At 48.7% G+C, this 13,183-nt stretch overlaps 1 protein-coding gene across 2 annotated transcripts in view; it reads right to left on the bottom strand.

Moving 5' to 3' along the window:
- BSDC1 (BSD domain containing 1) overlaps positions 1 to 13,183 on the bottom strand; it is a 23,605-nt gene extending 10,422 nt beyond the window's left edge. Inside the window, exons 1-8 of one of the 2 annotated variants that reach the window (XM_027517190.1) lie at positions 12,996 to 13,183; positions 12,625 to 12,685; positions 7,101 to 7,217; positions 4,915 to 5,082; positions 3,585 to 3,639; positions 1,522 to 1,637; positions 1,057 to 1,125; positions 815 to 893 (exon numbers count right to left, since the gene is read on the bottom strand). In XM_027517190.1, the coding sequence (XP_027372991.1) occupies positions 815 to 893; positions 1,057 to 1,125; positions 1,522 to 1,637; positions 3,585 to 3,639; positions 4,915 to 5,082; positions 7,101 to 7,217; positions 12,625 to 12,685; positions 12,996 to 13,102 (772 nt within the window). In that variant the 5' untranslated portion in view covers positions 13,103 to 13,183. The other variant, XM_027517200.1, reaches the window with a different exon arrangement.

The raw sequence follows: 13,183 nt of genomic DNA, 5'->3' as shown, positions 1-13,183 counted from the left end.
GTGCAGCCCAAGGTAACATGACAGCTTAGAAAGCCAAGACCTGAAAGTCAGTCGGGATGAGGTTCAGGTTGAGCTCTGCTCCCTCCTGGATGCATGATCTTGGGCAAGCCACCAACTCTCCATTGACCTACCTGCCTCATTTGCAAAAGAGGGATAATAACGTTGTAGTAAGGCCCATACGTGTAGAGCTTTTAGTACGGGTTGGGCATATAATATAAGCACTTAGTAACTGTGTTAACATATCATACAGGTGACTCCAACACACTCCTAATAAGCTGAGCTACCAGGCAGAGGAAGCTCAGCTCTGTCCCTAAGCCAGTGCTTCCCAAGTCTGGCTGGGCATTAACATTACCAGCGGAGCTTGTTAAAAATACAAGTCTGGGGTGCCCCTGGAGGTCCAAAGGTTAACTCTCCACGCTTCCACTGTAGGGGGGTTTGGTCCCTGGTTAGGGCATGAAGATTCCCCCCATGCCGCATGCTGTGGCCAAAAATTAATTTAAAAAATATGTAAGTTTGGCCACATGCCCAGAGTCTTAGAAGAAGGAAATTTGGAATTTCAGTAAGCTCCTCCTACTCTGAAGCAGCTGGTCCATGGGCTGGCAGCTGACACATGCAACCTCTGTGCCTAAACCCGGGCCACCAGACTTGGTAAACACCCCCTTGTAGCTCAGACTATCCTTGGCACCTGCAAACACCGTGTTTAATCCCTCCTTTCCTGAGGCGCCACGTCCCTCAAGGCTTCAGCGAGAATGGCCCAGACAGCCCCCCACAGGCAGGACTTGGTACTTGCTCATCGCCTCTCAATACCTCTTACCTTCTTCCTCCTCCCAGCCAGGCTCTTCAGAGATGCTCTGTTCTGCCCGCTGTTTCAGGGCATCCCTCCGGGCCTGCTCCTGAAAGTGGGGGAGGAGTAGACGGCCAGGAGCAGTCAGGGAACCCCAGACTCTGGTTCTGACTCCAGAACTCTTGGTACCCTCTGTCCCCTTCTTCCCTCAACAAAACCCAGCCCCTTACCCAAGGCTGAGTGGAGTACCTCCCCTGGTTAGGCCACCATACCTGCTCTAGTTGATGGACTTTATAGAAATACCGATGCCAGAATTCTGAATGGGAAACAGCTGCAGGCACCTGGAGGGAGGGGACAGTGGAAATGGGACTTTAGAAGTGGTTATGTGGGGTCCATGTCCCCAGCCTTATCAGCCAGCTCCCAGTCATTCTGGATTTCAGAGGGTCTAAGCAGCTGAGCTGTGATTCTTACAGCACTTTCAACTGCCAGACCCACCTTCCTGGCCCAGGAGGTAGAAGAGAACTCCCATCAGGCTTTGCTGGCCCTTCTATTTCTCACCGTGATTGCCAGAAGCCTGGTGACTTAGATTCCCCCACATGGATTCCTGGCTCAGGAGCTGGCTGGTTAGGCTCCACAGGGCCTCCTGCTGCTCTTTAGGCTAGAGGACTCCACAATGACTCTGGACATGACCCTCCCACGTCCCCACACCTTCAGCCAGGAGCCGGGAAGGCCCTCACCATCTTGGTGTAGAGGGCCCGGATGGAGGGGCTGCCTACAAGGAGCTCTGAGATCTCCCCCTTCTTCTCCTCCAAGCAGAACTGGGAAAGCCAGGCATCAAACAACTCTGGGGGCCCTGGAGAGGGAAAGATACTGATGGTCAGTTCTGTGGGGCTGAAGAAAGAACCCTGGGCTTAGAGAAAACACACCAAAGCCTGGACATGGACAACGAGGAAAGGGTAAGGTTTTTTCCAAAGCCACGTGGCCCAAGGTAGGGGATCAGGCAGGGTGAAGGGATGGGTGGGCCTGCTATCAGGGCATGGCGCCTCAGTGATCTCGGGGGGGGTGCAGTCTCCTCTCTCTCCAGGGCCTGCGTGGTTTGTAGCTCACTACACTTGGCTACTGAAGCCTCTCCTCTCTGCAATGGCTGCTCTCAGGTCACCAGTGACGCCATGCTGCCAGATCCAACAGCAACTTCTCTGTCCTTGGTCATGTGGTCATCCTATAGCTTCCGCCCTGGGAATCACTACCTTCCCCTTGAAGCCGTCTTCTCCCCTGGCTTCTCATTCTTGCCTGTATTTCCTCCTCCTGCTCTAGTAGGTCCATCTGAGTCTTCAGTGGGCTCCTCTTTCTCCTTTCTTTATCTCTTCTCATTCTCCATTTTCTCCCAAGATGACCTCCGCTAAACCACGAGTTTTAACCTCCTTCTCCCACTGACAGTTCCTCAGTGTGGCAGCTGAGGCTACCTTTCTGGGCTCCAGATCCAGAGGTCCAGGTGCCAGGACACATCCACCTGCACAGATGCTGCAAATGCAGCGCATGCTCACCTTCTTCCTCCCGCACCTGTCCCACCCACCTATCCACCAGAGACCTGCGGGCCCTCCCAGGCTCCTCCCTTTTGCAGTCACTCTGGATTCCACTTCCTCAGTGTCTCTTCTATGCACATCTTCCTCTTCAGTCTACCCGGCCCTTCCCTGGTTCTGGCTTTACCTCTGACATGAGGATTCCTACCGAGCTTCCTAACTGGTCTTCCTGTCTTGTCTCTCCCTCTCTATTTCGTCCTTAACAAAACACTGCGTGAAGGCTCTTTTATAAAATGCAAAATCTGATCACATCAGGTCTTAAGACTCTTCAACAGTTCTCTACAGTATGGCTTTTTAGACTATGGTCCAAGGATAGGCTTCAAAGGGTTCAAGAACTCCCATACTGCACATACAATTCTATTGAAAGCGGGCGTATGATTTTCAACTGAGTTTTAAAGGCCTTTGTGACTCAAAAAAAGGTTAAGACCCGCTACCTTGAGTCTTTCAGGACAAAATTCCAACTTCTTAGTCTGGTACCCAAGGCCCTCAGTCCAGTGCCCCTGGCAGCTCTCACTGCCCTCATTTCCTCACACGTACTCTCTGTCTGGTATTCTCGAATGCCTAGGTTTTTCTAGACCTTCAAATGTCCTGTTGTCATGCTTCAACACTGTTCCCCCGACTTCTACAAGTAAAATTAGTTTACTTCTAATTCATTGTTAAAACCTTAATTCAGGTGTCACATTCTAGGATTCCCAGGCTGGGTTATGTGCCATCCTCTGGGTTCCCACTGCTCCCCTCTCTCTGTGGAAGCAGTCACTCCATCTCTAGTTATCTTTGCTTTATTCCATTTCTCTCTCCTAAAGGCAGGCAGGTTCCTGGAGGTCTGGACAGGGTTGATTCAGAGTTCCACTCATGTCTGGTGTCTAGTTCCCACCTAGACACCAGTTCCCCTCTCTAGATGTGGGGCTTGCTGTACATCAGGAGCTTAGCAAACAGGCCAGAGGGAAGGCAGGCAGGGCAGCAGGGCTGGGAGGGAGCCCAACTGAAGATAAGGGATGAGAGGAGCAAAGCCTCTGTAGATGGGGATGAAGACAGTTTGCGTTCAGAGAGGAAAGGCAACCATCAACCCATCCCACTAGATGCAGGGTTCAAAGCAGTCCCGGCTCTGGTCCTTTACACAGAGGCTACCTGACCACTGCTACAGAGACAAACAGGGCGTACAATCCAGACCCCCTTGGCCTCCCTGCCCAGCAAGCCTGCCCCTCACCACAACCCCTCACCATCTGGTTCATTGCAGTAGGTTGCTGGGTCTGACTGCAGGCTATAGAGGCGAGCCTATAAAAAAAAGAAAAAAGAAGAGAAATTCTGGGGTGCTGGGGACAGAAAGCAATGCCTCTCTGCCAATCAACCACGACCCAGCTTCTCCCCTGTTGGCTACCATACCAACAGGGCACTTGGTAATTAACAGTGTGGGTTATGAGTGGAGCACTGAGCTAGGAGTCCTAAACTGGAGCTCCTAGAAAAATGGTCTTTCACCCAGTATTCCATCCCTGGACTAAGAAAATAAAGTAAGCAGGCTACAAAATCATACACATAAAATAGTTTTGAATTATACGATATACAAAAAACAGTAGTGCAAATATATTAATAAAGTCCAAAACTCACTGGCAAATTTTGAAATATTTAACTCAAGTTAAAACAATTCATCAAGAATTTCTTAATTTCATAGCCAGTCTGCCAAATGAACTGCAAGCTGTGCTCCCATTAGGGCCACAGGAGTCGTGAACTTTAGCTGGTACATGGAAAGCCCATCCTTCCTTCCTCGTTATTACAGGAAGCATGGGTGGGCTGCATCAGAACTTCAGCAAGTGATTTTGGTTGATTCACTGTAATAATTTAAACTTCTGTAATTAAAAAAAAATTCCACAATCCACTTCAATGTGTACTAAGTGGTGGTGCTAACACTAGGGCTGAAAAACATGCTTGAAAAATGTTTGGGGTGGAAATTCAACACGGTACAATGCAGGCCAGGCTGCTGTGACACCACACCGCGGGTGTGGGAGATGCTCCAGGGAGTGTGAGAATAATGGTGAGAAAATGCAATGCAGCAGAAACACACTACTGTTGCTGATATGACTGCTCTGAAGACATACTCCTCCTGTACACTTATTCCAATTGAAAATTAGTCTTAAACAACACAAATGTGGAACTCATGCCTGTAAAGATGCTCTCGAGCACTCTTTGTTATGGATGAAACTGAAAGGAATCTCAATGTGCAACACTAGACAAATGACTGAATAAATTATGCTATATACACCTGCAAGAAGTTAAAGACATTAAAATGATAGTGATAAGGAAAGACGCTAATAGTTATAAATTTTTTAAAAGCGGGTTAAAAAATTGCATATATAAAGTGCTTTTCTGTTAAAAAGAAAAACAATCAGAATCAGTGGTTCTCTTTGAGTGATGGGATTATGGGTTTAGAAATCATTATCTTCTTGTTTATTGGTATTCTCCAACTTAATTATATACACATATTATTTCTTATGAACATGTACTGCTTTTGTGAGCTCAGGTTGGAAGCTAGAGCCCAGGGCCGCTAGTGAATACCTTGGTGCCATCATAGGGCTCAGCCGTCCCAGAAGGCGTGCCCATCAGGGTGATGACGTCACAGTCGATGGTTTTGTCTGGTGAGGGGGCAAAGGTATCGGAGATCACCCCCAAGAAGTCAGACAGCCCTTTCTTCATTTTCTCTGTCGCTCCAGAGGAGCCTTCAGTCTGCAGAGAGAAGCCAACAGAGGAAGTGAAGTGGCTCAGGAGCAGGCTGCGATCTGGGGTATGGGGTAGAGAGGGGTGAAGCATCAGGGGTCAAAGTGTACTGTGTCGGAGGACCAGGGAAATGTTCACAACGGTTCACCCCATCTCTGGGGCTGGAGACGGACAGAGGGGCAGCCAGGGTCACCACCCCCAGATGGGGGTGCAGATTAGGGCCGCAGTAGGCCTGTGTAGGTCAGAGCAGAGCTCCTTGACTGGCTGTTTCGCCAAAATTTCAAGGTCAGTCAAGCTGATCAAAGATTGACAGGAGAGGATCCATGGCACAGACATTCAGCAGGGAAAAGGACTTAGAGGGAGAGAGATGGGAAAGGTACCAGCTTTCGGGTCAATCTGGGATTTGAATCCCAGCTCTACTACTTGTTAGTAATGAGACCTAACCTCTCAGAGTCTGTTTCCTTATCTATAAAATGCAGATAAATATACTTCCTGCAGGGGGTTACTTTGGAGATTTTTTAAGAGATAAGGCATGCACAATGTCTGGCACATAGCAAACATTTAATAACTAGCAGTACTGTAATATTACAATCTCATCATCATCATTGCTCAGGAGGTATTTTGTATGAAAGACTGAGGAAATATGGGCAGGATGAGGACAGACAGCCCTGCCTAGAGACAAGCCTGGGACCAGCTGAGGGCCAATGCATGGACCCCCTAGAAGGGGCAAGTGGGGCACCCATCTGGAGCCATGCTGGTCAGAATGCCCTTGAGCAAGAAGGGACGGTGTGCTGAGAGACAAGACCAAGCTCCGCAAACCTTGCAGCAAAGTGTCATATTTATTTCCAATGAGGCTGCCCAGGCATTTTAAACCTTGAACCTATCAAATGTGCCTGGCACATGTTGGCACAGGTATATAATTGTATTTGTTGAATTAAAAAAGGAATAAATAAATGAAGGACACAAGTCGTGTCTCTGCTACTGGCTGGACATGCAGCGGTTCAGCTGGGTGACTACTTGTCATTCATGCTCATCAGTGGCTGTGGTCAGCAGGCAGACAGTATTTTCTAAGATTCAACAAAAGAAGCTTGGTTAAAAACACTCCACAATATGTTTTTCATAACATCGCCTCTAATTACAAGGCAGCTGATTCCACTGGTGATCAGAGAAACTGAAGTCTGTTCTACTACTAAAGGGGAAGTTGCAATACAAAACCAGGACCCTATACTTCCTCGGAAATTTGAGCTCTGCGGGGGTATCTCTGACTGTATACAATTTTCACTTTTCATGCTGACTTGAGAATCTAACTCCTATCTCAGAGGAGAATTCCAGTATACATCTCTGACTGGTAAAACCTGGACCAGTAAAAATACAAGCTGGCAAAAACTTTTTGGAGGTAGTTCTACAGTAGATATTAAAAGGTCTAAAACTACATCTTATATCCTTTTCAATACCTTATTTGGAAGAACATATTAAAGGCAAAGATTAAGCAATCAGAATGTTCACTGTAGCTCTGCTTACAATACTGGAAAAAACTGAATCAGGAAACTAGGAACTGGTCAAATCCACATAATAGAATACCATGCCGTGGGCATGCCTGGTGGCTCAGTGGTGAAGGCTGCCTGCCGATGCAGGAGACACAGGTTCAACCCCTGGTCCAGGAAAACCCCACATGTGGCGGGGCAACCAAGCAGCGCACCGCAAGTCCTGAGCCTGTGCGCCAGAGCCTGGGAGCCACAACCACTGAAGCCCACAGGCCCCAGAGCCTGTGCTCGACAAGAGAAGCCACCATAATGAGAAGCCCACGCACCACAGCTAGACAGCAGTCCCCGCTCGCTGCCACTAGAGAAAAGCCTGGGCAGCAGCAAAGACCCAGCACAGTCAGAAAAATGAATAAATAAAATGTCAGAGAAAAAAAAGAATACCATGCCATTTCTGACGCTGCAGAACTGGGTCTGCAGTGATTAATTAAACAAGTAGGTTATGAAACATGGCGCTCAGGCTCTGGGGGTGGAGGTGGTACTCACAGTCAGCTTCTCCTTGACCACGCTGGCGGTGGCCGCAATGGTGCAGGCCGTGTCGCGCTGCACCACCTGGGTGAACTCCGTCAGGTCCCGCTTCATGAACTCCAGGGCTTCGGAGGACTAAGGGAAGACAGAAAGCGCTGACAGCCAGCGGCTCCACCACCCTTTGTTTCCTGTGCTTCAGTACCAGACAGAAACATGGAAAACAACGGACATGGGAACCTGGGCTCAGAAATAACGCTTCCTTGTCCCAATCCCACGACCTGGGATTACTCAACAGCAGAGAGCACAGAACTTCCTGCTGGTCTGAAAACAGGGGACTGAGCTCAGCCCAGGTACCTAGAAGCTCTGTGGCCAGGAGGAACTCTCATCAAGTCCTCGGTTTTCTCCTAGGTAATGAGGGATGTGGCCTAGAGCAGTGGTTCTCATGAGCAGACTGGGCTAGGGGGCAGGTGTAGTCTGAAAACAAGACAGACTGCATCACATCGCTATGCTGTAAGCCATGACCTTTGTTTCCAATTGCAAACAGGAAGAGAAAGGATTTTTTTAATCAAAGGAAAGTGTTCTCTATTTTTACTTCTTTTTTTTGTTACAAGGAAATTCAGTTGAAATACGAGACAGCAGGTGAAATTACTTGTGTGAAAGGTTTCACAAACAGGCTGGATTTGTAACAGCAATAGTTTAGAAAGCTTTTATGAGCAAATTTTGACAATACCAGTAAAAAGGTGTGCCATTTTTCTGTATTCAACAAAAGGGGTGTTAAAAGAAATACTGGATCAGAGTCTCTCCTAGACTGCCCTGGTTCCACCATCTCAGAGCTCTGTTCATGCACAGAGCTCCTTTGGGCAGAACTGACACTCGCTTCCGTCGGACAGTTTGCCTCTCACTCTGTGCTCAGACCAGTGGTGACAGCAACCCCTCAGCTCTTGTCTAAGTCTTACGTTGTCTTCATCCTCACCCACTCCAAGACATCTTCCTGGACTATCTCTGTGCTTACCTCTGCAAGCCCTTTCATTTTATAAGGGATAGTTACCTGCATTTTTAAAGTGTCTTTTTGAGTGTTCTGGTGATTTTTTTTCTTTGGGGAAGGGTCTGCCTCATTCTCATCAGCCTGGCAAGTCTCATCTATCAGCCAGAGGTTTCTCTGCAAGTGGGAATGCCTCCATTTCAGATCTGGGACTCCTTAACTGGACTGGAAGAGTCATTTATTAATTCTTTCTCCATGCACACTACCGCCACCTTAGTCCAGGCTAACCTCCTCTTTCATCTGGACTCTTCTCCCAGGTTGCATGAAAGTGAAATTCGCTCAGTTGTGTCCAATTCTTTGCGACCCCATGGAATTCTCCAGGCCAGATATACTGGAGTGGGTAGCCTTTCCATTCTCCAGGGGATCTTCCCAACCCAAGGATCAAACCCAGGTCTCCTGCACTGCATGTGGATTCTTTACCACCTGAGCCACAAGTAAAGCCCAAGAATACTGGAGTGGGTAGCCTATCCCTTCTCCAGGGGATCTTCCCGACCTAGGAATTGAACCAGGGTCTCCTGCATTGCAGGCAGATTCTTTACCAACTGAGCTATGAGGGAAACCCCCCAGGTTGCATACTACTACTACTAAGTCGCTTCAGTCGTGTACGACTCTGTGCAACCCCACAGACGGCAGCCCACCAGGCTCCCCCGTCCCTGGGATTCTCCAGGCAAGAACACTGGAGTGGGTTGCCATTTCCTTCTCCAATGCATGAAAGTGAAAAGTGAAGGGGAAGTCGCTCAGTAGTGTCTGACTCGTAGCGACCCCATGGACTGCAGCCCATCAGGCTCCTCCGCCCATGGGATTTTCCAGGCAGGAGTACTGGAGTGGGGTGCCACTGCCTTCTCCCAGGTTGCATAAGATGGCTTTAGTATCTTTTCCTCATGGCAACAGGGGGAACTCTGTAAGTCAGAGCAGACAGAGATGCCCCTGCTTTACAGCCTTCAGTGGTTACAGGGTATCCAACGTCAAGTATGAAAGTATAAAATCTTTCCCTTCACTTACAAGGTCCATATAATCTCATCTCTGGGAGACTCTCCCACTATGCCCCTTACTGAGGTCCAGCTGGCCATGCTCAAAATTTCCCCAATGTTCCAGTATCTTTCCTACTTTAGGGTGTCTGCATACATCATTCCCTCTCCTTGACACATAGTTCTAACTCTTCAAGTGAACAAACACAATGAACGAACCCCCTCAGCTGGATAACTCCTGTTCCTCCTTCAGAGCTGTACCTACATGTCACTCCCCTGGGGGCTTCCCTGATGCCACCTCAGACCAGGCTGGCTCTTCTGCTCATGGCACCTGCACGTTCTCTTCTTTAACATTTCCTCTACTTTAGATTTCTGATTACCTGTTCACTGTCTATCTTCCTGGGTAAACAGTAAGTTCTGTGAACACAAAGCCTTTTTTTCCATTGATACTCTCCCAGTGTCTGACATAGAGCCTGGCATAGTTGGACTGGCATGTACCAGGGAGTTTTAATTATTAACCATTTACATGATTATCTGGCAAATGGCTGTCTCCCTCCCTTGACTGTGAGCTCTGAGGGGACCAACATGAACAGACATGGTGCCAGCCCTCTGGAAGGTCAGTTTCCTGGGGAAAATGCTCACATAACAGTGCTGAGGTGCAAGGGCAGAGCAGTGACCAGTGTACTGTGGGGAGGCTGGAGCGACTTGGTGAAGAAGTCTGGACGGAGCCTTAAAGAATAAGCAGGAGTTACTGAGGAAGCCTGGGCATGGTGGCACCTGGAGTATACTGAGGCCTACAAGCATTTCGGTCCTGGGAGAAATGAAAATAAAGAGCAAAGCAGAAGTGGTGAGGGAGAAACCTTGAGAGGGTGACCAAGGTGGGCCTGGTCAGCCCTGTTGGTGACGGGGAACCACCAGTGTCTGAAGGAGGTAAGACATGATGAGATTCGTGTTTTTAACATGTCACTCCTAAGACTGGGAAGGATGACAGGTCCAAGACTTGAGTAGATTAGAAATGGAGGAAGACCAGTCAGGAGGCTGTTGCAATAGTCCACGAGAGAAAACAGAAGACTATGAATAAGGACAGCCCTGGTAAGGATGACAGGATGGAACTGGTTCAAGAAATATTAGGCAAAAAAGATGGATTTGGTGATTAAATAGATGTGTTGACTGAGGGAAACAAAGAGTCAGGAAGAGCTACTGGCAACTAAACTAAGTGACTGGGTGGTTGCAGTGCTGCTAGCCAAGGGAGGAAACAGTGAAGGGGAGCAAGTGTAGAGAGAAGCTATATAGCTAGATATATATATTCTATAGTCTCTATATAGTACTATATAAAAACCATATAGTATCTGTACTGACTGGGGGATATTTGGGTCAACTGTCCCGCAGGAGCTATTCTCAAATACTAAAGCTCCAAGGACAGGACTAGGAGTCACCCTAAAATGAAAATGGAAGAGCTCACCAAGGAAGAGTCTGTTGAGTGAACAGCGCAAGGCACTGAGGACCAGGTTCCTCAAACGCCAGCTTTAAGAGGCAAGCAGAGGAAGAGGAACTCACGGAACAGGAAAGCCTGGAGAAGCAGGTGGAGAACTGAGACAGAATCATGCCATAAAAGCCAAGGGAGTAGACTTTCAGGAAAGAGAGAGTGACCGCTAGTGTCTAAAGCAGCAAAAGGTCCAGGAAGATAAGGGCTGAAAAACATCCACTGGATTTGGCAAGTGGTAGGTGAAGTTGAGTGTTTACAAAGATAAGTCTACATGTAGTGGCTTCAGGGGTGGGGAGCCAAGAAACATGATGTTGTTGACTTCAAATTTTAAAAAGGAGGCGAGGCTGTCACCTCAAATTAAAAAAGGAAGTGGTTCGACAGGGAATGTGAGGGGACAGTTAGGTTTGGGGAAAGTTACTGAAGGCAAGGGGAGGAGCAAATAAGAGACTGAAAACACTTGTTGGGTAGGGGGTGAAGGCTGAGAGGCCCAAGACCAGGCCCAGATGAGTCTGGGGAATCCGTGGTAGAGGCAAAGAGCAACGTAATTCTTCCCACCAGTGTGCATGGGCAAGTGCGACACACACATGCACACGCATACACACACAATAGGAGGAAGTAAGAGGAAGAGGAATGCAGATTATAGCATAATCTCAAAGCTGTAGTTTCTGGGGCAGCATATGCTGCAAGAAAATTGGGGGGGGGGGGTTGCTGGGAACTGAGTGGTCCAGACGCAGCCAGGATAGTGAGCACTGAAAGACCAAGAACAAAATTAATAGAAAATGGTAGCTGGTATTTACTCTCAGTTCTTAAAAAAAGGTACTTGTTTAATACTTCTTGTGTGCTAAATACTGTTTTGGTGCTTTACATATATCATCATTTAATCATGACAACAATTCTGTCAGGTAGGTATTATTAGTATTCCCACTTTACAGATGAGGAACTGGGGCTTTAAGAGGTTAAATATCTTGCCAAAGTTTATGTAAGTGTAGGAAATTAAGTCTTTTTTTTTCAAATGGGGAACTGTCAAAGGCAGAAACAATACCCACTCCCCCTGCTTCAAATGAGAGAACAAAGATGGAAGGCTCATCAACTACCTATTTTTCGTGTTATGGGAAGACCAACCTTGACAGTAATATATAGGAGGCCCTCACACAACATTTGCTAAATGAATGTCAGACTCTCCTTCCCGAAGACTGCTCAACAAGAAGCAAACTACTCTGGGGTCTCTTCTATTAGAATTCAGTTTGAAATTCCCCTTCAGCTTCAAGCTCAGTTTGAAACTGAGTCTTCATTAACAACATAAACAGCTCAGGCCATTCTCAGATTTTCTGGGCTGTAGCTGAAAGGCTAGTATGCAGGCCAGGCGAGGATAAAAATGCTCAGAGAGTAGAGCATTGATTTAACTGAAGCCAGAAGCCTCCTGGAGTTGCCCTGAAGCAGGACTCACCCCAGATGCTTGAGATAAATGGTAATTAACTTTTTCCAGAATTCAGATGAGTTGGTTTTGACAAACCAGCACGGAATGAAACAGGATCACACAGTGGCATTGTCCACGGGCAGAGCCAAGCCTCACTCAGCCCACAGGGACTGCTGTCTCCTCACTAGACCATGAGTGTGGGGAGGCCCACGACTGCATCTGTTGGGCTAATGTCGGTATCCTGAGGACCAGAGAGTCAGAGTGCTGGCTATGGCATACACTCCTATTTGCATATAAGACTATAGGAGTAAGTTTCTATCGCAGAATCCTTTTTCTTCAAGGCCTAGATCAAATGTTCTCTCTTTTACAAAACTGAATTTCCCAAGTGGGAATACACCACTCTTTCCCACGGATTCCGACGACACGGTCGCTCCAGTCTTTAAGGCCATCTTTGTTTCACTGTAGGTAGAGTCACACTGGTCTGAGTTGGGGGTCTGTCCTCCCAGAGGGCCCAAGTCAGCCTGGTCCCCGAGGCCCGGAACCCACAAGGTTCAGCGGTTCAGGCTCGGAACAGGGTGCAGGGAGGTGGCTTGAGGCCCTACCGGAGGAAGGGCGCTGGCCCAGCTTACCTTCTCCTTGACTGCCTGGTAGCTCTGCTGCAGCCAGCTCCGCCACCATCCCACGTCCTCCCTGTGGAAGACAGATACATCTGGCGGCCCCGCGGTGAGACTCGGGGCCGCGCAATGATCGGGTCTCAGTTCCCCTCTCAGATGTGGCCCGTGGGCTGGGGCATCGAAGGCCGCTTCCCCACTCCCTCACGCTGCGATTCCACCCCGCCCTTTCAGTTCCGTCAGGCCCGCGCTGGCCTCCCGTTCCCCCGGGGGACCCTGGCCCAGCACCCCAGCCCTGGGGAGAATTCGGGGCCCAACGCCCGGAGAACTGGATGACGGGCTCACCCTTCCGCCATCTTGCCCGCATGACATCACCACTATTTACTGACCTTTGACTTCCGACACGGCACCGCCCCCTCAAGCACCACCCCGGAGCGGGAGGCCCAATCCCCGCGCCGACATCGTCCTCAGCCCCGTCTCCGCCTGGCTCCATCATTAGACTCCGCCTCCTTAAACTCGGTTCAGGTTCGGTCCAGGGTTCGGACTTAAAACTCCGCTCCTGAAAGCTCGGTCCAAT

The sequence above is a fragment of the Bos indicus x Bos taurus genome, chromosome 2, assembly GCF_003369695.1.
Source record: "Bos indicus x Bos taurus breed Angus x Brahman F1 hybrid chromosome 2, Bos_hybrid_MaternalHap_v2.0, whole genome shotgun sequence".
NCBI classification, from domain to species: domain Eukaryota; kingdom Metazoa; phylum Chordata; class Mammalia; order Artiodactyla; family Bovidae; genus Bos; species Bos indicus x Bos taurus.
Note: the sequence above shows the minus strand (reverse complement) of the source record. Positions and strands in the feature narration are given on the sequence as shown.